This window comes from Apiospora kogelbergensis (genome assembly GCF_038363985.1).
Source record: "Apiospora kogelbergensis strain CBS 113332 chromosome Unknown utg000009l_segment0_segment0, whole genome shotgun sequence".
NCBI classification, from domain to species: domain Eukaryota; kingdom Fungi; phylum Ascomycota; class Sordariomycetes; order Amphisphaeriales; family Apiosporaceae; genus Apiospora; species Apiospora kogelbergensis.
Window position 1 is genome coordinate 2,036,374 of NW_027117426.1, and position 23,583 is coordinate 2,059,956.

At 53.3% G+C, this 23,583-nt stretch overlaps 7 protein-coding genes across 7 annotated transcripts; 3 read left to right on the plus strand and 4 right to left on the minus strand.

The window, feature by feature from the left end:
* Window positions 1-2,079: 2,079 nt before the first annotated feature.
* On the plus strand, window positions 2,080-3,972 carry PG998_013715 (uncharacterized protein; the record flags this gene model as incomplete). The annotated part of the gene is made up of 2 exons (XM_066880531.1): window positions 2,080-2,193; window positions 3,178-3,972. 2 exons carry the CDS (start codon window positions 2,080-2,082, stop codon window positions 3,970-3,972), a joined length of 909 nt encoding a protein of 302 aa, XP_066724670.1.
* A 915-nt stretch (window positions 3,973-4,887) lies between these two features.
* On the minus strand, window positions 4,888-7,682 carry PG998_013716 (uncharacterized protein; the record flags this gene model as incomplete). Its single annotated transcript, XM_066880532.1, has 2 exons — window positions 4,888-7,431; window positions 7,500-7,682. The coding sequence occupies 2 exons, from the start codon at window positions 7,680-7,682 to the stop codon at window positions 4,888-4,890; spliced, it is 2,727 nt and encodes a 908-aa protein (XP_066724671.1).
* Window positions 7,683-8,426: 744 nt separating this feature from the next.
* On the minus strand, window positions 8,427-9,807 carry PG998_013717 (beta-lactamase/transpeptidase-like protein; the record flags this gene model as incomplete). The annotated part of the gene is made up of 4 exons (XM_066880533.1): window positions 8,427-8,573; window positions 8,650-9,174; window positions 9,229-9,671; window positions 9,732-9,807. The coding sequence occupies 4 exons, from the start codon at window positions 9,805-9,807 to the stop codon at window positions 8,427-8,429; spliced, it is 1,191 nt and encodes a 396-aa protein (XP_066724672.1).
* Window positions 9,808-10,350: 543 nt separating this feature from the next.
* PG998_013718 (uncharacterized protein) lies at window positions 10,351-12,611 on the minus strand (the record flags this gene model as incomplete). The annotated part of the gene is made up of 4 exons (XM_066880534.1): window positions 10,351-11,118; window positions 11,173-11,312; window positions 11,370-12,139; window positions 12,412-12,611. 4 exons carry the CDS (start codon window positions 12,609-12,611, stop codon window positions 10,351-10,353), a joined length of 1,878 nt encoding a protein of 625 aa, XP_066724673.1.
* Window positions 12,612-13,383: 772 nt separating this feature from the next.
* On the plus strand, window positions 13,384-14,275 carry PG998_013719 (Ubiquinone biosynthesis protein COQ7; the record flags this gene model as incomplete). The annotated part of the gene is given in 3 exon segments (XM_066880535.1): window positions 13,384-13,623; window positions 13,741-13,998; window positions 14,009-14,275. 3 exon segments carry the CDS (start codon window positions 13,384-13,386, stop codon window positions 14,273-14,275), a joined length of 765 nt encoding a protein of 254 aa, XP_066724674.1.
* Window positions 14,276-14,995: 720 nt separating this feature from the next.
* PG998_013720 (Non-classical export protein) lies at window positions 14,996-15,565 on the minus strand (the record flags this gene model as incomplete). Its single annotated transcript, XM_066880536.1, has 2 exons — window positions 14,996-15,193; window positions 15,266-15,565. 2 exons carry the CDS (start codon window positions 15,563-15,565, stop codon window positions 14,996-14,998), a joined length of 498 nt encoding a protein of 165 aa, XP_066724675.1.
* A 4,539-nt stretch (window positions 15,566-20,104) lies between these two features.
* PG998_013721 (Peptidase A1) lies at window positions 20,105-21,623 on the plus strand (the record flags this gene model as incomplete). Its single annotated transcript, XM_066880537.1, has 2 exons — window positions 20,105-20,424; window positions 20,588-21,623. The coding sequence occupies 2 exons, from the start codon at window positions 20,105-20,107 to the stop codon at window positions 21,621-21,623; spliced, it is 1,356 nt and encodes a 451-aa protein (XP_066724676.1).
* Between the last annotated feature and the right edge of the window lie 1,960 nt (window positions 21,624-23,583).

Consider the following 23,583-nt stretch of genomic DNA (forward strand, 5'->3'; position numbering starts at 1 on the left):
GCAGTTCGCGATCTGCATCCCGCCTACCCCTTGTCGTTGCCCCCACCAATCGGTAAACGTACATGATTGCCATCGATGTCCAGATCTGATAACAAGCGGCAAGGGAGCTGCGAATCATTGGAAATGTAACGCAGCGTCACAGCCCACGCTGCAAGGCCGAATTGATTTGGCAGTTGAATGACTGAAACCTGTAACATTAGCAAGGATGGTGGCGTAGCCTGGAATGAGACGATCCTTCTAGTCGCTTCAACCAATGAATGATTTCCGGGGTTGATTTATCTGTCTCACCCCAATATGGGAGTTGGTGCCCCGGGGAAGCAAGCGCAGCAGAAACCGACTAAAGGACGCCGAAAAAAAGTGGCTGATGTCCTCGGCAACTGACCGTACTCATTATAATCCTCTCTGCGCCGATCGGCCGTTGGCGTGCAGACTCCGGGGCAGCATCCGGAAGTAGTAAGCCGCCAAGGAGGAAGTTGAGTTCATCGCCCCGTGCTGTTGTGCTTAACCGCGACCTGCATTGCCGCCGCTAGCTAAACTTATTGTGGGCAGAAAGAAAGAGCTCCACGACAATTATACAGCCATGATTAAACATAGATACATGCAGTCTGAAAGTATGCCTCGTAGGATGCGCGGACGACGAAAGATCAGGTTTTATCGGGGAAGGGGAAAATTGGAGCTCGTATACTGTGGATCTTCACTTTACTTATTCGTGGCGATGATGTCTAGTTCCTATATACCTACCTACGTATACCAGTTTCAGATAAGATATTCTTATCTCATTGCCATTCGGGCGTGACGGTCGGCGACCGCTGAAGCTAAAAAGAGGACAGCACTTCCTGTACTGCCAGTTCGGTGCCGTTTTCGAGCCAAGCTTCGGACCCGAAACGGTGCTTAGGACTCCGATCTGGCCATCCTACTAGGCTGGCCCTGCATCTGTTCACGTTGCTTTTCCCTCCCCTGCTGCCGATCATTCATTGCGCACAGCCTTCGTAGCACGATTCTCAATCCTATGAAGGGGTGACAGGTGGGGAGGGGGCGAAAGTGATAGACCCATTGTTGCTACTGCGCTTAGCATTGCCGCATAGCCGCCATTCCGCCCTGCCGTCGCGCTACCAGAATGCCGGATTTTCCTGGTACGACCCACCATGGCGACGCGATAGATGGAACCCGATTTCGTTTAGTGCACGGGCAATTGGCAGTTGCCCGGTTGATCGGTGGTTGCCAAGGAACACTGGACACTAAGCATGGCGCAGAAGTCTTCACAACGCAGATCGCTGTACGTGAATATCGGTTTTCTATTAGGTCGATTTTGCAATAATGGGTGATAACTGGCAATATGAAACGGGGCTTGGGAAACGAAGATGGGGAGCACCTGTAGTGGTACGAGGAGCTTCCATGATTCTGTGTTGCTGGAGGGAGGTCAGTCAATTAAAGTAGGAACGCGCTATCGATAAGGCAATTGCCGTAGACGCGTCGCAACGCGACTTCCTCGAACATTTCTTTGACAAGTAGCAAGCAAACAAACATCCGCCAGACAATTCTGAAAGAGAAACCGCTGCCAGAGTACTTTCTTTCCGATATATATTCGAGACCTACAGCAGCCGGCCAAAGCTTTCCGAGAAAAGCACCCATCCCGATACCACAAATAGGCGGAACGTGAACAAGCACGACTTAGACAAACCCCCTATCTCGAGCGTAAACGAGCCAGAGCCCGCTTATCCCTTCTGCCTCGACGCAAGGCTGGCACACTGTTTGCACGATGCAAAGGGGGCTTCGACTGTTGCCTCTCAAGCGAGTGCGCTGGAGCGTGGCAAGTCGGCCTACAATGCGGGGAACCTGACCGGGGCGGTTTCGTTCCTCAAAGAGGTGAGGCTCGTGATCTATGATTTCTCGATACCTCGTTGCTTACATCGGCCATAGGTTGTTAAAGGATGCTGTGCGAACTCTACCGTGACGGACGGGCCCTGCACTTGCCGAGATCTTCTGAGTGCTCTTCAAAAGAACGACCTCAGGGCCCAACTCACCTCCAGGTGTAAATGCAAGGCCAAACTCGACAAGCGCTGCCGTGATCAAAATCATATGGATGCCCTCAACCTCTTGACCCTGATCGCCATGAAGAAGAGCAAGGGCCGTTCGGCCACAGCCATCAGCCTCGCCTCGGAAATGATTTGGCGCAACCCTAGAGACCCCAGCGTACGTTTCTCTGCCCCCCCGGTCAATCTGTAGATGGTGTTTTGCTACCGGGGAAGTTATACATATATGCTGACTCTGCTGCTGGCAATCAAGGGCTATCTACGCTTGGGACAGATCCTCCGTCGCGATCAGAAACCGGATATTGCATTTGAAGCCTACAATCAAGGCGCCATGCTGGTTGCTGAGAAATACCCTGATCACCCGCGTCTTGAGGTGATGCGCTCGCAAGCATCAGCTGTGGAGAGAGTGATGCACAAAATTGATCCGATGCAGACATTGCCCCTGGAGTTGGTCAACATGATTTTTACCATGTTAGACACGACAGAAGTCTGGTGAGTCTGCCAACCATCCCTCCATGTGCTACGCCTGGGAAGACTATACTAACTACTTCGTCATCCGCTACAGCCGCTGTATGCAAGTCTCTAAGGCCTGGAAGGCGAAACTCGAAAGTGCCGATGCGCGAGATGTTTGGCTGCACCAATCCTACACCCTCAGGCGCACCAAACATGGGCTGGCAAGTAAAGTCTTCCACCGCTATATTAAGGCATATACGTGTGGGCGTTTGAAGAGCTTCTCCATCAAGGATGACGCGGGGTTTATGGCCAAGAACTTCACATTATTCTGCCGTTGTTGCAGTGAACTGCAGCACCTCACTTTGAAAGGGAACATCAATCTAAGCAACAGCCTTGCAACAACCACCATCCCTTATCGGCTCGAGACTTTGCATATTGGCAATCAAGTTGAGTACGACTCAAGTAGTATCGACAAGTTTCTCACATACTGCTCCAAGACCCTACGGGAGCTATCTCTTCTGAACCTACAGCTTGGAAATGCCACTGCCGAAGGTGGCGTCTGGGTACCGAACTGGCCGGACTTGCCTCTCGTGGAAACATTGAGACTTTCAGGCCGCAAAATGATCCATATTCATTTGGTAAGATTATGATACCCAGCCTAACGACACTCGTTGCTTACTTCTTTCCCCAGCCCTCGGTTGCAGGTCGTACGCCTAACGTCCGGGAGTTATGGATTCATAACTTCTGTACTCAACTACAGGCTTCTGACGTGCCGGAGGCTGGTTTCTGGCCAAAGGCTGAATATCTGTATTGTCGCGACGTCGTCCGTAATGACCGCACCAGCAGAGGCTTGCCAGTATTTGGTATTAGCGAGCACGTTACCGAGGTGTTTATCGACCGTTGCGAGCTTGATCTCTTCTTTGGGGATAAGGAACTTTACGAGGCTAGTTACGACGGGGAATTGGCTAAACTGAAATCTCTATCCCTCACTAACATCCTCGGCGCCGCACGTGAGACGCTAGAACGAATTATCAGACCGTCCCTGGAAGGCGGGAAACTCGAGGCACTGCAGTTGAATCCGTATCCGTTTAAGCTGTTGCCGGCTTCTCACCCCCGCGTAGGCGACAATGACTGGCTCAGGAATAAATGCGTCAAGCACCTCACTGTCGGGGGCTTCAACTTACTACACGGCCTCATCGACCCCGACGCCGCCCTGACCGCCATCGTGGGGCAGTGTGGCGCCCTCGAGTCCCTCGACATCGGACAGGAGGCGGTTCAGGCTGCAACCCTCGTTGCTTTCATTAAGAAAAAGGAGAATGAGAAGGCGCGGGACGGGGGTCGTGTCCGTGCCCTCTATCACGACAACCCGGAACTCCCCACCTACGACCTCCAGGCGTGGGTCCGCGAAAAGGACCTTGGCGAGGTGCATAGGCGGCCTTACCCGGGCTCGTCCGAGGAGCTATGGCGGAACTTGTCCGATCGGTGAAAAGGGGGGGATGGACAAGAGAGGAGCCATAACATAACACTGGGGAAACCCAGATAGGAGTGGTAACGAATTGTACAGATCTGTTCACGTATAAACGCGTTGAATACATGTCTGGTCTGGCTGGCAATGCACTTCCGTCATGATATTAGCCAAATAGTGAATACCCTTAGCCCAAGCGAGGCCTCTTTGTGAGGAGAAAAGGATTCCCAGTATAGACGGTTCTGTCCAGCCCTTCAATGAGTGAGTCGCATATACGCGTTGCAGCAATACACTGTCAAAGTTGGGCCTGCCTGTGTTGGTTAGTCGGTGACTTGGCTCGAATTTCCTTGATAGGAGCAGCTTCGAAAGAGGCGTATCAAGAAAGCAAAGCACAAGTGAAAGTAAAGTGCGAATATGGTGTAAACAGATCTATGTATGTATATACATCCCTCTCAATATCGTTCATCAGGGTGTTTGTTTGCAAAAGTACCTATACACAATTATATATGTCTGTTCGTCAAAGTCAATCAGGTCATTATGTCATCATCGGTCGTTGATCCGGAATTCCTTTCTTCGTCAAGTCCATCACACGCGCCGTCGTTATCAGGGAAGGAGGGAAAACAAAAAGAAATCAACAGTATAAAAAAAGACACCAAGTGGTGGCAATCCCCAATACCAGCCACACATAGTAAACACTATCCCCCGACACTCCGAGCACTCCTATAAACCCCCTATGCAATCCATTAACCCTCTTTCCATGCCCCGTCAAAAAGCAGGAATTCAAGCCTGGCAAGAGCGTCCCAATATTTTTCCCCCGTCCCGTCCGCGTACGGCTATCTTACATCGCGACCCGATCCGACCCAAGCACCAACCCTTCGTCGTCATCATGGACAGTACAGTATGTCACCATCCACAACAAGAAAGGGTCGCGCTTTGCTACCTCGCCGGGCTAGGGGCATCAAGGTTCCCCTGAATCAGGCTCTCCAGTTCCCAAGGGTTCAGAGTGCTCCTTCTCCTGGAAACCGTTTTGCTTGTCCTTCGGGTGATCCTCTTGGTCCTCTTTCCGATCTCGAGCTCTTTGGGCGTCGGTGGTGGCTCCTCTGCATCGCCATCTGGTTCACAGTCTGTCAAGACATTGGCCCTGCTGACATCAATCTCAATGATGGGCAGGTCCTTCTTGACAGGGTCACCCAAAGAGACGTCCGGGTCCTCGGCGAGGGCAGCCTGAGACGGGGCGGCAGCTGCCTGGGTTTGTGTTTGTCCGCCTCGTCCCATGCGTGCGGCCTTCAGCTTCGCGCGTACGCGGGCTGCGTCAGCCTCACGCTCCGATGCGGCCAGTTTGACCGCTATCGAGGCCATCGTGAGAGGGCTTTGCGGTGGTGGGCCGTTCCGCCGGGGAAGACGCGAGGAAGACGGGGGTGGGTTGGGTCGAACTGGCGAACGAGACCGGGCGGTGTTGGCGGTATTGGCGCCACTAGGCGAACGAGACCGTTTGGTCTTGTTACCTTTGGAGTTTGATGGTGATCGAGCTCGGGTGTTGCTGGTAGTAGTGGACTTTGACCGTGTGATGGTCGTCGTGGGCTTGGCATCCTTCTTGCCGGTAGCACTAGGTGCCGATGCTGTCCTCTTCGCCGGCTGCGCGGCTGCTTTTGATGGCGGAGCGGGTTTTACGGTCGCATCTGGGGAGGTGTTCATGTCCGGCTTGGTATCGCCTTTCTTCTTGTGAGCCGGTTTGCTTGCCTCTTTCGGCTCTGGCTTAGGTTCTGGGTCAGGTGTCGCTTCCCTTGATGCCTGTTTCGACGATGGCTTCGTAGTACTCTTCTTTTTCTGGGATGATTTGGTTCCCGTTATTGGCTCCGGCTTTGTTTCTTGATCAGGTGTCGTTTCCCTCGATCCTGGCCTCGACTGGTCGAAGAGCTTGCGGTTGGGCTGCTTTCGTAGAGGTGACTCGATTGAAGTACCAAAGAGAGGGCTCTCGTATGAGGCCGTGGAAGATGGTTGGAGTAGATCTTGGGGTTCTGTAGGCGACAACTTGTGGGATGCTTGTGGCGGCTGCATCTTCGCACCGTGTGGTGGAGGTGCAGGCGGCTCATCATCATTGACCGCACGTATCTCCCACGTTTTCTCCTCGACGATCGTGGTGAAGTCTCCTGGTCGTTTGCGACGCGAGTCACTCTTGCCGTGCCCAGACCGCCTGTTCCCCGATGAGGGGGAGTTCTTCAAGGGGCTGAACTGTGGAGGGGCGGGCAGTGGAGGCGAGTCGATCGAGGTTGCCGTAGAGGCATGGAGAATCTGAACGTTTGGCTCCTCGGCGTCGAGGTCCATATCATCAACGTCATCGTGGAAAATGCTCGACTGCTCTGAGTCCAGGTCTGAGTCCTGCTCGCCTACGTCGTAGCCAGGGGCTGGCACAAGGTGCAGAGATTCCACGAGACTGGGCGATCGCTGTCGTTCGGGCATTCTGATTTGAGAGTTCTGAGAACCAGTCTCATCGTCATCCTCCTCCTCGACATCTTCCTCCTCCTCTTCATCTTCTTCCTGGACACATGAAAGTTCCTGGACTTGCTCTCTATCTTCGAACCTGTCTTGTGTCTTCCGGACCCGCACAGGGCTTAGACGAAGGCCCATTTGAAGTTCTTCCATGTTGACCGACTTTCCACTCGAGGCCATGCGCTTCCGCCATCCCTCGATCATGCTAATCGCATCTTTCCAGCGGCTTTCCATCTGTTCCCAGCCTTCGCGTAGTCGGTGTATCTCGACCTCGCGAACCTCGACCTCCTCGATAGGCACAAAGGAAGGGTTAGTGAGTAGTGACCTAAGGTGCATCATGATGCTCTCCAGCTCGTCGGCCAGATCATCGGCATTCTTTGGCAGTGGAACAGAATGCTCACTGCCGTCGGTGTCTGACTTGGCGTTGGCGCCTTCGATGCCACTCATCTCCCGTAGCCCCGCGACGGTACGCCGCAGCACATGGAGCAACGTCGAGTTCTCTTCGCACAGACCCTTAGCCAGCTCGGTCAAGAACTCGTTGGTCTCCATTCTCAGGCTATACCCGTCTTCGTCGGTGCTTCTGCAAGAAACACCATTAGATCTTTCCTCGACACCTACTTCGTTGACAACAGTTATGCTGACAACGTCGCGGTTCTTGTTGCCACCTCTCACGCGGCCAGCGTCCACGACGGCCCTTTTGAGACTGTCGATCTGGCGGTCTCGCTTGCGAACATCGTTGGCGCAGGCGGCGCGGTTCTGGGCGACCGTGGCCTTCATCTTTGCCACCTCGTCCTTGAGCTTGAAGACGGAGGACTCGGCGGACTTGAGCTGGAGGCGGAGAGCGCGCTCGGTGGCCTCGGCGCTGTCCAGCTTTCTCTGTGTGTCGGCGAACTTGTCGGCCTGGCGGTTGGCTTCGGCTGCGTTTCGTTGGGCATCGGCCCGGAGCGAAAGCAGCGTGGTACTGAGGGATTCGCGGTGAGCCGCATCACGCTGTAGAGAGGGAGAAAAGGCGCAGGTTAGCGATGCAATCTTCCATGGCAAAGAACCCCACTACGTACATCGCGGCGGAGGATCAGGTCGTTGACGACGCCCATGATACGCCCCATTGTGTCCTGCAGACCGCCCGGGGCATCTTCGGGGTCGGCGAAATCGATGTTCTGGCCATCGCGCAGCAGGCCACGAGACAGCAGCTGGTTGTTGATGTACAGAGACGCCGTGCGGAGGTTGTCAGACTCGATCATGTTGGGCGAGGCCTTGCTCGCTTTGAGCCGTGCACCGAGTCGGTAAATGGAAATGGGAGTTCTCTAGAAAGCTGTTGTTGTTGCATGGACGGATTGACTCGTATGTTTGGGGGAGGGGAGACGGTCAAGAAGACCGGGCTCATTGGGAAAAGATCTGTTTTGGGAAGGAAGCCAGACGCCGCTGATACACGATAAGCCGAGAAGGGAAAGGCAAGGTGGATTGACAATTTGAGGCGTTGCTAGATTGCACGCAACGGGCTAGTTGTTGCTGTAGCTGGGTAGGGGACGTAGGGGACTGCGACAAGGGGAGACGGGACGGGGGACTATTGTATGTAAGTCGTAATCAATGCGGAGGTGAAGCTACTGTGCTTGAGCTACATTAGTAGTACAGCGTAAAGTAAACAAAGTAAAGTAACATGGGAGGTTGCGCAGCCAACGCCGAGTCAGGCAGGCTGGGGCACATGGGGCGGGCTTGGGGGGGCGCGCAGGGGGCACCGATGTGGTTTAGGCCGCAAGCCAGTCTAGCCAGTGTGTGAGGAGGCCCTGTACAGGCCCTGTGTGGGGGGGGTTATCCCTTCTGTCAGTTGGGCCCGTCCCCTCCCCGTCCCGTCCATTCCATCCATCCCATGCCGCCTCACATCTTTAATTGGCCTTGACGGCCAGACAGCCTCCAACCCGCCCACGCGCTACGGAGCTGGCCTGCCCTCCTCATGCACAAACAACGTGGCTTGCTCCGTCCCGCCGTCACAAGTGCGTCTTCGGTCGTTCTTTTGCTGCTTTTTTATAGATCTCCTCTTCAAACCCTGTCATCAACACCTCGATTTGCGGGTCGGCCGACGGCAGCAAATTGCTACCGAAGACACCGCATACGCCTGTCGCCCGATCAATGAACTTTTTTCACGTCCCAAAATTAGCCTGCCTTGGTTCGTATTCTCGTGGCCGACCTCGCGTCTCGTGTCTTACTTACCCAAGCACTGTTGATCGCACCGCCCCAAAGCATGGTCCCAGGCTTCCTCCACGACGCCTCGGTCTTTCCCTCGACCAGCAACCCTCCGAGGCACCAGTTGTATGCTCCAGGAGGGTAGTACCCCACCGCCCATTGGGGGTTCGAGAAGGCCTCGTCCAGCGCCTTTTGGGGCCCGCCGCTCAACTGCGGCTGGAACATGGTGGCCGCCGTCTCTCTCTTGAGCAGCCGTTCGTCGTCGGTCAAGAGCGAGTTGAGTATCTCGGTGTAGTCCCCCATAGTAGCGTAGGCACCTTGTCCGCCAAACGCTTCCCTGGCGCCTGGCGTCATCGGGATAAGCTTGCGTGATTGTACGGCCTTGCCGGATCGAGTGTCCCGAATCGACATGGAGCATAGGCGCTTTGCCATGTCCGGGTTGGTGCCTGGCCAGAATGTTATATTCTCGAGCCCGAGAGGTGCCCAGATATGCCGCTTCATGTATTCTTCGAGTGAGAGGCCACTGAGCTTCTCGACAACTTTCCCAGCCCACTGTATTCATCTGTCAGCGCCTGTCGGGAATCCTCCATCGAGAACATTGCCTACATCCGAAGCCGACCCATAACTCCATGATTCGCCAGGCTCGTACAGGAGGGGATGTCCAAATACTTCGTCCACTGTTGTTCCCGGCTTCCCCAATGTACCCTGGATTTTCTTCCACTGGGAGATATCTCCGCTCGAAAACTCGTAGGAGCCGCCAACGCTGTGAGTCAACAAGTGACGGAGCGTGATCGGGCCCTTTCTATCTTTCGTAACGGGTGTGCCGTTCTCTTTGAATCCAGTCAGTATTGGCTGTCTTGCCAGAACCGGTAGCAAAGGGGCGATGTCATCGTCCATCGCGACGATCCCCCGCTCCACCAACTGCAAAACCGCAATACTTGTCATGAGCTTTGTCATGGAAGCCAGGACGAAGACGGTGTCTTGCGTCATTGGCTCGGCCTTAGGCCTGATCGCACGGTTGCCGAAGACATTGCTATAATTAACATTGCCTACGGGAGGTCAGTCTGTATAATGTCCGGGCGAAGGAACGACCAATAGAAGCCTGCTACCTTTGGCACACACAACAGCGCCTATAACCACCCCGTCTGCCACGGCCTTCTCTAGTAAATGCTCGAAATCCTTCATCATGTACTGAGTATGCAGTTTCTACACAAAAAGGACCTTGTGCAGTAAACAAGGGATGAAAGTCTCTTATTCTGGAAGAGGATCAATCAAGTCCCAACCCATGTTGGAAGTCCGGGGCCCCGCAACTTGCCACGGGCCGCGGTTAACTAAATCCATCTTAGTCATCATCCGCACCCCCAGCTTAGGGGTCTGCCGGCTCCCGGTCAACTCAGCCACTCGTGCGGCAGGGATTCACGTATAATATATTTCACTCTGATGATCTAGAAAGTACCGTCCAGGCATCGGTCGCTTGTATTCACTAGGAACAAGTCACATAATATAGTACAAGCGTATTGGACCTGATCAAGTTTCAACTTTGCTCACTGCTGGGATTGGCTGTCTCAAGCTATCTCAAGATACCAAGCTCACCGGGTGCTATATCAGGGGCCATGTTGGCCGACCTCGCTCCAGAAGTCACTCGCAAATCGCCAGTTGTTGCCTGGCATTGCTGCTATATCATACAACGTGCACACTTTTCCAATCCATTCATATGTGTGTAATCTTTTAGTCGATCTCGACATCAATGTCGAGATCCAGCGAGCCAATGATATCATCGTCGACAAGCGGGCGATGGATCTGAGGCATGCCGTTGTTCTCCGTCCCGCTTTGGCTCTGGCTCTGCTGCAACTTGGCGATATGAGGCAGAGTGCGGTTGCCAGCTCCCGAGGCGTTAGGCCGGGGCGTACCAGTAGCTGGCGTCGAAGCGCCACTAGTAGTCCCTGTCTTCACTCTCTCTTCCACCTCGTTGTGGTCGAGCAGGAACTTGGGCTGGGTGCGCAGTCTGCGCGATGTATCCTCCTTGACTTCCTCACCACGCGCAATGCGATTCTCAATGTCTCGTGCTTTGGCCTTTTCCCTGAGCTGCGCCTTTCGCACAGCCTCGGCATTGCGCTTCCGGTTTTCGGCGTTCACCTTGGCAAGTCTGTCTTGCTGGCTGTTGCCCGAAGACGCCTTTTTGTCGGCAGTGAGGCTCGTCTTGAAAGCAAGACGTGGAGTCTCCAACGAATCAAGCTGTTCTTGCAGTTCAGCGACTTTGTCCATCTGGCCTTGCTCCTTTGCGGATTCTAAAGCGTTGGCTATTCGGTTCCGCTCGGCGGGGTTGAACTGGTCGCGGAGAGCACGCTCTCGCTGGAGTTTGTCGTCTAGCTCCTTATCGGTCCAGGAGCGGCCTAATAGCTGGTTGATATCGCCAATCTTGGCGCTCAGAGCAGGTCTCTTAGGGAAAACGCCGCCTTCACTCGTTACGGTGGCCTTGTATCGATTGAACTCGGACTGGTAGGGATTAGATAAATGTTGGGAAGACGCAGAGAGTTCTTGGGAGCATACCTCGGTAAAGTCACTTTCGGAGCAAACAATGAAGGGCCACTCGCGTTCCGCCTTTCCGTGAGCAGCAACAACGTACTGGTCCGTAACGAAGCTCTGACCAGTTTTCTTCTGCATCGCGTACGGCTTGCCCGTTGTGAACCCTAAGAGAACGAGTTAGTATGGACTCGGTGACTCCTGGGAATGGGTACCAAACGTACGTTTAATGACAGCCATCCTGTAGACATTGCCGCCTCGTGGGTCTCTACTATCTGGCCCAATAGATACACGGACATAGCAACCGGTGAGGGCATCCTCGAACCCGGGAAAGAAGCATACTTGGGCGAATCTACTTCGACTCAGCCGCACTCGTTCTATATCACGGAGTTCTGCAGGAGGTGCCTCCTTCTGCTCGGGAGTGTGTGACCGAGAACGGCACCTGTCGTCACGGCTCCATTCGATATCGCTATCGCCATCTCTATCGTCATCTGGGCTGTCGCGCGAGAAGGAGGTGCGCTTGTCCTTGTTTCGCTCGCGATCTTCGGCGAGGCGGCGCTGGCGGTCGTTCTTCTCTGCCCGGGCGCGTCGGAGGGATTCGATACCAGAACTTGTTTCGCCGACTTTGTTCCCGCCAATCTTGGTGCGCTGGCGCGAGGTTTTGCGCTGGGCGTCTTCGAGTTCGGCGTCGTTCGCTTTCCGCTTCTTGGCCGCCTTCTTGTCATTATCGCCGACCAGTTGGCGCAATAGACGGTTCTGTCTGTGCCGCTCGATTGTTTGCACTCGTTCAGCCAGGATTGATTCACGCTCCACTTCGCGCATGCCCATGATATCTTCCTTTTCTTGCTCGCTCGCAAACATGCCTTCGTGGGGATATTTGTTCTCTTCATCGTCAAACACGGCGCTGTTGTTGCCGGCTGGCGAGCCAGCCTCGGAGTCGCTCTCGTCCATGGGCGCGCTTTCTTGTGAAGCAACAGACTCCGCGTCGGACGATCTGACAAGATGAAGCGAATTAGTAAAAGCATAATCGGGCGATGGGAGGGTAACCATTGTGGTGATTAAATGCAGAGGTGAGGGAGCCCCCCGCCAACTATTGTGAGGCTGATGCCTCAGTCTGAGGGGGTTGATTGTTGTCCAGTTGGCCAATGAATTCCACTTAGCTTCGCGCTGCGCGGTGAACACAGGCAACTGATGCTAGGGACCATGCGCGCGTGCAGAACAAAGGTTCGATGCTCGCAATGGAGAAGAGCGGTCGATGAAACTTACGCTTCGCCTTCCTCTTCATCCGAATACTCCGGTTTCCGCTTCTTGGACTTCTTCGCCGACGCAGCCTTCTTGGACTTCTTGGTATCTGGCGACTCCTCCGAGCCCGAACCACTGATGTTCATCTCCTGATCCGAACCCTCATCTGAGTCCTCATCCCCGCCCACCAGGGCCATGAACTGATCTTCAAGGTCGTCGCTCATCTTGGCGATTGTCGTGCGTGTCTTATGTCGAGACTCGAGGGTTTCGATTTCGCAATCCGTCCCGGCTGGTCGCCCGAATAGCAAACGCGCTCGCAGTTGATGAGGAGCGCAAGGTATTTACAGGAAACCGATAATTAAAGAATAAGAACGAGTATTTTCTATAGTACTCTAGACGCAAGCTCGGTGGCGGTTAAGTAGAAGACTAAGATATGTCGAAGGCATGGTCGACGCGAGACTCCTTTATTTCAGGGAAACTCAGCAAGCATCGACCGCAGTTTATTGGAAACCTCAGCCTCAGCTAATTGGTGGATGACCTTAAAGTACCCGCTATAATTCGATTGAAAGCTATAGCCCACCTAAAGACATATCTACAGTACTATATGCACCTAGTCGGAGACTGACGCAGGGTCGAGTAATTGCATTATTGAGCTACACCGAACTGCCAACCACTATGCCAGAATTGACCTCGAAAGTTATGGGAGCGGCGGTGAGGATTATATTCTTTCGGCGGGGAAGATATCTGATTCTATTCTATGTCCCCAAAGCCTAATCCTACCCGTAATAGAGTCCCAGCTGCCAGCTTCAGTAGCTGCATACCTGTATCGATAAGAAGAACACTTGCACCCGTAGCTAGCAGGCTAGTGGCAAGATCCCTATCGCCTTGAGCGCATCATAAATCTAGACGGCGTCTGAATCGTTCGATGACCTGGCTCACCTCGCAGTGTGAGAAGCAATTGAAAAGAGGAGCGAGACAATAAACACCCAATCAACCATGTTCTCTTCGAAGTCACTTCTGCGCTCGCTGCGCCAAAGTGGTCAGCTCCCCGTCCACGACTTCCTGGCACCCGCCCTCTTCGCCCCGACGTCCCGGCGCTGCATCTCCACGACGACCCCGAAGAGCAACGCCTCTGCGGTGGCTCCTCCGAACCAAGAAGGCTCCGCCGCCGCCGGCACCCCGAAGCCGAAGCGGAAGCCCTTGACCAAGGAGCAGCGCGATTTCCTCTCTTCAGCTGTAAGCCCAAGCCAACATACACAATCTTCCTGTCCAACGTTTGCGTGGGGGAAGGGAAGCAGGCAGGATAAAAAAATAAACAAGGAAGGAGGAGCCATCGCGCTGACGCAAAGGTAGCTCCGAGTAAACCAAGCCGGCGAGCTGGCCGCGACGCTCATCTACACCGCCCAGAAGCCGCCCCTGGTGAACGCACACCCGCACCTGCGGCCCCTGATGTCGCACATGTACGAGCAAGAGGCGGGCCACCTGCGGACGTTCAACATGCTGATCGCGAAGCACCGCGTGCGCCCCACGGCGCTGTACCCCGTGTGGTCGGTGCTGGCGAGCGGGCTGGGCTGGGGCACGGCGGTGCTGGGCCGGGGAGGCGGCCATGGCGTGCACCGAGGCCGTGGAGACGGAGATCGGCACGCACTACAACTCGCAGATCCGGTCGCTTCTCGAGATGTTCGAGGGGTGGGAGGCCGAGGGCTACGAGGTCGGCCCCGAGTTCCGCGACCTCGTGGGCACGCTCCGACGCATCCGCGACGAGGAGCTTGAGCACCTCGACCACGCCCTCGAAAACGACGCCAAGCAAGCCAAGCCATACTGGCTGCTCACCAGCGTCATAAAAGCTGGGTGCCGTGGCGCCATTTGGGCAAGCGAGAAAGTTTAGAAATAGGACACCTATACTGGGGTTGTATAAAGGGCTCTTGTAATAACAATGTACCCTAAATGAAGTACTATCTGAATAAACTTTGCGAGGTTCTGCAAATGTTCTGTTCTAATAGCATGCCTTTTCTGGATCGTGTTAGATGTAGAGCTCTATGCTTTACTAGCCTATAGATTTACTGGAACTTATTCACTATTATCTATGCGAGTATGACAATCAAAAGTCCGCCCAATTAGGCCACCACGCAAACGTTTATTATAAAGATCATCAGGAGACACGATTTGGCAATCGGAGCACAACAGGCAAACTGGCTTGAGATAGCTTTGTAGACACACAATTTAATGTCGTGAACTTTCAGCATTTGCTTATATTATCTAATTGCCTTGTTTGTCCACAGGAGAAGGACATTTACGGCCGTATTGCCCGAGTCCCTCCTATATAATTACTACGCATAACATTCCAATTCCAATCAATCGTAACGGGCATTTGAGTCATCCAACCTTGTACATCAACGCCAGGCCAAGACCATGCGAACATGATCAAACCAACGTCCGACCGTATTCAATATGTATCCGGCATTGGTTCTGGATACGATGGAGGCAAAGCCAGCTACCTCCAGATTTAATGCAGTCTGCTGACTATTATTTAGCTTCAAAAAGCTTCCAAGTCATCTCTGTCCACGTCCGTAATAGGTTAGGGTGGGTATTGGCATCATGTGGTGGTTTAAACACCGACTTGAGACATGCTCGGGCCTCGGTGAGAACCACCGCCCATGCCGCGGAAAGCCTTGAAGGAGAAGAAAAGGGAAGCAATGAAGGTGGCGAAAAGAAACCACAAGAATACATCGCTGGCCTGAATTTCGCGGCAACGCTTAGTGTTGTCCGCGGACCCGTAGGCGATATAGTCTCCGGCTCTACCACCCTGTACGAGAAGATCATCATAATTAGTCTCAAAGGATCGTGGGTGCAACCTGTGGACGAATGGACTACTTACAATATGCGAGCAGTTGGGTGCGCCGAGGCGAGCTGCGAGAACAACAGCAGTGATAAAGGTGAAGAGTGTTGCGAGCCCGTCCAGCACCATCATGGCCAGGGGCATCGCCAACGAGCTGACGAAAGATGCGACCAAGCCATAGATCAGTGCTAGCCAAGACAATACAGCAGTGAAAATAGCCAGGTTGATGGATCCCATCGGGCCATTGTGGTTGCTAGCAATAACATTGCCGATGAGCGCAGTCAGGAGCAGAGTCCAAAGGAATTGGAAGGCCCGGATAGCACTGTTGACAATCTCCATTTTGATGAAGTATGTTGTTGTTGCTGTTGTTATTGCTACCGGAGCTTCAAGTATTCACACGATGTGTAGGTGGGCGTGGTTAGATGCGGAGGCGTAAAATTTCTTGATAGGGAGCTGGGAGTCAAGGTGGATAAAGAGAATCCAGCGGCGTTGGACTTATATGGGCAGTGGAGGCTGCGGATGGTCAAGCTTTGCTTTGAGCCGTAATTGGGATTGTTGCGAGTTTGCGGTGCTGGGACAAAAGAGCCTCGAAACAAACAAGGAACTCGTGATAGGTTGAGAATGTGTTTGTTTAGAGGAGGCAGGGAGGGGGGAGAAGAATTGGATGAAGGATCTTCAGTCGGGGATGGCAGATGGGATTATGGGTAATGGGATTTTCGATTGATCTGACAACGGGGTTGACCAAAATTAATCGGGCTCTTAAGACCAAAAGACGTCCCTGCAGCTGTCTCTCCCCCAAAGCCAATCGATGATGCTGGTGAGATTAACTGCTGATCGCAGCCCTGCGGACCTATGACGTGGTGTGGGCGCTAGAAGCTGGAACCCTCGATGCACGACGAGCTGCGGACGTAAGAAGACCCCACTGGTCCTCGAGAGATCCGTGATGAGAGAGCGAGAGCTTGGTTCGTGGATGAATTGTCTATATGCTCACTTGTTCGATGCACACAGCCCCTGGCAACAGAGCAGTTACTATCCTGCCTCACTGCCTCACGCGTGCCTTGTCAGGCACGCGCGTTGCCTCGAGAGTGGCATGTTTTTGTTCTGCAGGACCTTCCGGTGTTGCGTGGTTGACTGGGCAAGAGAGTCCCAGTGACGCTGCCATCCTTGTCAACTCTAAATATCGACATCTCCGCACGCTGGCTGGTGATTTGCCAGTCGCAGCCACCAAAGCTCTGACCCCGACATCCCGCAGTGCCCGCAATGCCGAGAGGCCCTAGGCCCCTGCAGCCAACAGCCTGCAGCAGCCACCCACCACCTGGACAGTGCATCATGATGCGCCTAGGCGCCCCGGCCAGAACCCCGGCAGCCGCAGATCCTCCCATGAAACACCCACAACACCACATAAGATTGGCTTTGGGCCTATCAGAATCATCCGTCGTCGATATGGAATACACTGGCGGCGCTTCTTGAGTCTATATATCGAACTATATTCCGTGTCAGGCTCATGCTTCGTGTATGCAAGTCGGAGATGCCTTCTTCAGACTTCCTTCATCCGCGTATCTTGTCTTCCTCGAGCTCGACTAGGTGATTTGACGGGCGCGCTCTAGCGACTTAGGACCAAACCCCCCATAGCTTAGTTATTCATCATGACATATCTAGCATCCCAGGTCAAGTACGTACTTCCCATCATTGAAATCGTCATGGTTCGTGTACAGCCCTGATTTCGCACAGCGTAGTCAAGTGCCAGGTTCACGGATCTGGTCGGAAACTTCAGTGCTGTTACGGCCAGTGACGAAGGAGCTAAGGTTTTTTCAGCAAAGCAATGGGTGTGCCGTGCCAGGTTTGGACGAACGGCTGAGTAGCCCAAATGCCAAAGTGATCGGGGCATGTGTTCGTTTCAAGGGACCTTACTTGTTCCCTGAAATATACTTCGAAAGTCGACGCCAATATCCCGATGCCATGTTAGATTTAGCACGTGGCCCCGATGAAACACATCTACGGATATCCGGGGTGCTGATCCTGACGGCGGCTTACATACCTGGGTCATTTTGATCCTGGCACCATAGGCGTGGGCTGGCCATGTAGCTTACTACTTCCATACCAAGACATACTGATCTTCTGATTGGCGATCATAAACCCGACTGACTCCTTTTCGTAGTCTATAACCACGGCAAAAGACCCGACTTGATGTTTGTCCAATAATCGCATGCCGTAATACCTCAGTAGGTTTCACTTGACAAGAGGCATGAATGAGCCCCTACATTGTTCGGTGCATTGTAGTGAGCTAGCAGCTAAGCGTATGCATAGTGGTTCGAAATCCATTGCGTTGTCAAAACGTAGGTTTCTTTACTGTGTTTCGATGAGGTCCCGATCAGCGAGCGTTTGACAAACGAAGCAATCAGGAGCGGCTTCTCTCACCTGGTTTACTCGCTTAGGTTGACTTAGATGGAGCCAAAACATCCATACCATCACCCATTCGTTGGTGTCTCTGTGAATACCCATAGTATATAGTATTGTTCGCTCTCTGGCCCTGCCAATTCCAGACGTGGATGGCGCATATTTAATATAGAGGGTATGTCGGGCCAGTCTCAGGCTATATTCCCCTCCCTCCAAGGACTTGGAGTGTAGGTTGCAGTCTCAAGAGCGGGCTGGATGGATTAATTGTGAGATATGCCCTCGAAACCTTCTGTATAATGTTTCGTTTTAAGGCAATGTATGTGTATATTGACCTTGTATAACCCTTTAAGTCATAGGCACACTTCCTGTCGCATTCTTAGCCTCAGGCCCATGGTCAATAGTGAGTGGCATGTTACTTAAGGAAAGCAGCGTTCGTGGTCATCCCTTGCTCTAACCATCCTCATAAGGCCGGGCTTTGCAGTCGGGAGAGTGTACTGCTCCGGTATCTGTAAAATTAGTCTTAGGTAGAGGTCATTCTGTTCCGGCTTTGGGTGTTTGTTGTGGTGACCTTGATTTAGAGAGTGGGAGAAACAGTATTTAGAGAGAGTGCGCTGCCATCATATGAGCTTGCAAACAGCAAACCTGTAGCTCGTCCCAGCAAGCACCGAATGCCACCTCACTTCGCCTTAGCGTGGCGACGCATCAACGGGATTACATCACCAACCCGTTTGAGCATAGCGTGGAACGAGTATATACGAAACGCATCTGGTGGTGTGGTAGATGCATTGATATACCAGAAGATAATACGGGTTGCGAGCCATTGGTTTACAACCCTGCATTTGCGGCATTACTTGTGTTTGGGAGGCAGCCAGATCCGGTAATCCAACGTGGCTCACATGCTTCATTGGTTAGAGGTAGCAGCTCTGGTCAGGCCTCGTCACTTGTAATACTATGCCTAATACATTTGTTTCATCACATTGGCGAAGCCAGCTTCTTCGGGGAGGACGACTGCCCGGAAGTGCGGAAGAAGGGTCATACAGATTGGGAGCCGATCGAATTATTCGTTAATTCCAATATTGTCGCGCTTGGCATCCAGGTACGGTAGATAGATAGAAGAGAGGCGTGGTTGCAGTCTCGTGGAAACAAGCTTTCAGCTCCCCAGGCTTGGTATCCTTGGCACGGGACGTTTGTGTCAAACGAGGCGATGGGGGTGGCCTAGATGCGGCAATATGAGGTTCCACTTGTGATCAACGATCCAAGCTCGGCGGAACTAATCAGCAGCCCGGCAAGCAGCCATTCCAGGAACACGCGAGACAGCAATGGCAAGCCGACCTAAAGCCCTGCTTTCTAGTGCGACGCAACAGGGCAACGGGGTTGGAGGCCTTCTGCTGTAACCGGAAGGCTTCGTTCTATCTGCGGATGCCCTATCAATGCGGCAAGATAAGTCCTCCATGCCGACTGGACAAGAAGCTTCATATCCAGCAAGCCAGCTGTCCCAGGCTCCACTCCCTCCATGCTCCATGCAGAAGATCCAGGCGAAGCGCCAAGACCGGGGTGTTTCCCTGATATCTCCCCGCGCTCCCCCACGGCCAGAAGTCGCACTGGGCGGCTCTCTGGCCAGCAAGAGGTCCGTTGGTGATATGCGTGGTAGGCTCCAACATCTGGGATGACGAACATGACGTCGATTGAGACACCCCTTTTTGCTTCGTTGTCACTTCCTCTCGCCAGGCTACAGCTAACCGCCAAATCTGAAGCCGCTATGGCTTCTGGTAAACACAAGACTGTAACATGATTACCGGGCTATCAAGCTACGCAATCTGTGACTGTGGAACTGACATAGCCGAGACAGCTGATGCCACGCGAAAGAATCGCAGCGATGTACCTGTAGCCAGACTGCTGATGTTCGTTTCTTCTGCAATATGTGACTTGAGACCTCCATGGTTGCATTCAAACTCCATCATGGATCAGTGGGCCATGCAGAGATCAGGTTGATCCAAACTGGGAAGATAAGGGAAACAGTGTGACGGCTCCCTAATGCTACACGGGTGACACATCCCGAGGTGGTTGCCACCAAGCTCCTCCTGCCATGGCTCGCTCTTCCTAGGATACCTACCTGGACTACAAGTCGTAGGAAGAAATGCGAGGCTGCTGCCCATGCAACATTGTGGGTGCTACTTCACTTCGGATATGTGCAACTGGACTCATGCGACTTGTATTGTTGGAAGGCGTGTGCTGGTGCCTTGCATGCCTCATGCGTCACGGGTCTGCTTGCCCCAATTTGTCGTTTGTTGGAATACATCACGCCCCATCGGACAAACATAAAGCTCGACTCTTTCCCTCCATCTTGCAGTCTTCTCGTTCTTCAACTTCTCATCTCTCAACACCATCCACCCCTCACAACACTATCTGCATCAGGTACACACCATTGACAACCTCCTAGACTTCCCAAACAAACGGCTTCCAGTTCCCAAGTAACCGACCATGGACGCCATGCTCGCCTCTCAGAAGAACCTCATTCAATCGATGGGACTGAACAAGGTCCGCGTCGTCCGGAACCCCAACTACCAGAGCCATGGAACCAAGACCTACGTCTACCTTCTCAACCGATTCGGCTTCGAGCCGACCAAGCCAGGCCCCTACCGCCATGTCATGAGAACCCACCAGCATGGCCTCGTGCCCGCCGCCTTCAAGAAGGCTCTCGGTGGCCGTGCCCGTCAGGACCGTGTTCTCGTCAAACAGACGGGCAGTGGTGACTCCAACCAGGGCGAGGTCACCGCTGATGATCAACAGAACGACTCCATGTAAGTCACAACATTTCCATTACACCGTCCATTATCCTACAATCACAAGATGTTCTGTCACCTAGAGCCTCCAGCCCGCTGCCCGCCGCCTACTATACCGTAGTTAATATCTTTATATCTCGTGGAAACTCTAGTGGATGGACTGACTAACGCTACTTCAAAGGTATCTCTGCCCCGTTGAGATCGGTACACCAGCTCAGAAGTTTATGCTTGATTTCGACACTGGTTCAGCCGACTTGTGGATGTTTTCCACCGAGCAGAGCAACCCTGGCAAACACAATGTCTTTGACCCCAAGAAGTCGAAGACTTTCAAGAAGCTGTCGGACCGGACTTGGAAGATCTCCTACGGCGATGGATCCAGTGCCTCTGGAGATTGTGGCACTGACATTGTCGCTATCGGTGGACTCAAGATCCAGAACCAGACCATTGAGCTGGCGAACAAGATGTCTGACCAGTTTGCCCAGGGAACCGGTGACGGACTTCTTGGCTTGGCCTTTGGCAAGATCAATACTGTCACCAACAACGAGGGTACGTCGGAGCCCGCAGCCACGCCAGTCGAGAACATGATTACCCAAGACGACATCCCCAAGAATTCTGAGCTGTTTACCTCTGCCTTCTACAGCGACCGTGACCAGGGCAAGGAATCTTTCTACACGTTTGGCTACATCGACCAGGATCTCGTCCAAGGCCAAGACATCCACTGGGCTAAGATCGACAAATCTCAGGGTTTCTGGCAGTTCCCCTCGGCGAGTGTCTCTGTCAACGGCCAGTCCACCCAACAGAGTGGAAATCTTGCCATCGCCGACACGGGTACCACCCTCGCCCTGATGTCTGATGATGTCTGCAAGGCATTGTACGATCAGATCCCAGGCGCTACATACGACAAACAGAACCAAGGCTACGTCTTCCCTCTCAGCACCTCGGTTGACGACCTCCCCGAATTCAAGGTGGATATTGACGGCCAGGAGTTCCTGATCCAGAAGGAGGACCTAGCTTTCGCCCCCGCTGACGATAAGAATTGGTATGGCGGAGTCCAGTCCCGAGGAGACATGTCGTTTGACATTCTTGGTGATGTCTTCCTCAAGAGCGTATATGCTATCTGGGACCAAGGCAACACGCGTTTCGGTGTAGTTCCCAAGATCGAGAAGACGCAGAACTTGACCCCCCTGCTAGCAGTGGACAGGGTGGCGAGAAGGTGACCAGCATCGATATGGTCTCGGTTTGAACATTCTGGTGGACCCGGATTGAATGATTTAACGAACGTGTGCTCTTGTACGACGGAAGATTACCTAGAACTGAATGCTACTTTTATTCCCTAGGCATAAGTGACCGTTGTGAAATGGGATGTCCTTGGGCTTGCTTCACAAGTGACTAAGTGCTTTTGCCTTTGATTGTTGTGTTCGTACTCATCTATACGAACAAAAATCATTGGGGTTACAAAACCCTAAGGAATAAAAGTTACGGACAACATGCATCTACTAAAATCATGTAACGCTTCTCTGATGCCTTACTTTGTGAAGTCGAAACGCAAAACATTCCGGAGCCAAGCCGCAGAAACCCTAATATTTCCGCTGCCAGAGAACTGTCGCTGCGTTGTCCGACCCAAGCAACGTGGGCGAAAAGTAGGTGGCGTTGGTTGGCAGCGGGTGATCAACGGCGACGGGGCAAACGAGCTGAAGACAAATATGCCGGGTCTTGACAGGTCGTTGGTCAAGGGATTCACCTCATAGAGTACGCAGGCACCATTCTGCACGCAAGTACACCCCTATATCCCCTCTCCATCCACCTTGGTCTATGCGTGCAGATGGCTATGTGCATAGGGATCAAGCACGGAAACGTTTGTATGAGTCGGTAGGCTTCAAAAGCTGTTGGATGGACATGCCCAGAGGCGTCATGAGGAGGAGGCAGAGACCCAGCCAGATTTCGGCCATGGTTTTATGGAATTTTCTTTCTTTCTCGGAATGACTTGACTTGACTTGACTTGTGGTTATCCGTTTTGTGGGCAAGCTGGACAGCGCCCCCTCCTCGGATTTGGCCTCTCTCTCTCAAGTAGTAGAAGGACTTGCGAACTCGAACGAATACCCGACGATGGCAGAGGCAACAGGATGTAGCGGTATGGTTATGCGAAAACGGAGGAAGCAAGCCAGGAAACTATTCAGGTCGAACAGCGAAGTATATTAGCATACAGGAAAGGGTTTTCTTCGGTCTGGAAGGCAGATCGGTCTATATAGAAGGCGAATATAAGGGCGCCACTGGGCCAGGTGTAACAGGATCAACCCGACCAGCTAGCACGATAGATATGCTCACAAGCCTCTCCCTGCTTCCCCATCTCACCCCGCCTATCGAGGGGACGGAACGAGTGGGAGGAATAAATCCCTCATCGCTTCCAATTGATCCGTCTTTCTGGTGACATGCACTGATGATTTCCCCCTTATCCTGCCACCTGGTGTTAGCCCAGAAGTGAAATAGAATGTTGCATGGGACGAGGTGTCAGGATCCATCTTGAGATGAGCAGGTAGAGCTTGCTTAGGGTGGCGCGGTGACACGGAGGAAAGAGACAGAGAACACAGGGTACGCCCAGCTAGACGCCTCTGTGTAGCTTCGGGCAGCGAGGGGGTTGAGAAATCACGCCAAAAGCTTAAACTAGGAGAGAGAATTAAAGAAAAGGCGCTGTACAGGCAGGCGGATGATGCACCGCCGATCATGGCCCGGTCCTCGACGTTGGAGACACATGTGCCTTCGTCTCTCTGGCCGTTGCCCCTCCTGTCGATTCACCGCATCCGCCCGTACCCCTCAATCTGGGTTGGCCTGGTGGTTTGCATGCGGCACTTTTCTGCGATCAACAAGCTGCCGGCTTTTGACACAACTTCCTGTCGTGGCATCCCGGGGCAGCAGCGCCCACGAGTCGTTGGTTTCTTGTTAGCCCCCATCTCACCTTTCAGCTCTCCGCTGGCTATTCGGGCTTCCAAGCAGCCATACAGACGCCGGCAAGCCCCTCGCGGATTGCCTAGAAAGGAAGATTGGCCATCCACCCCCTTTGGGCCGATTCCAATGTCGTGCGTGCCCTGTTACACACTATATTGACGTGCAAACTCGCAGACGGGAAGATCGACTTGTCCCATGTTCCATGGCCTTCCTTGCATGAAGCTACGATTAGCA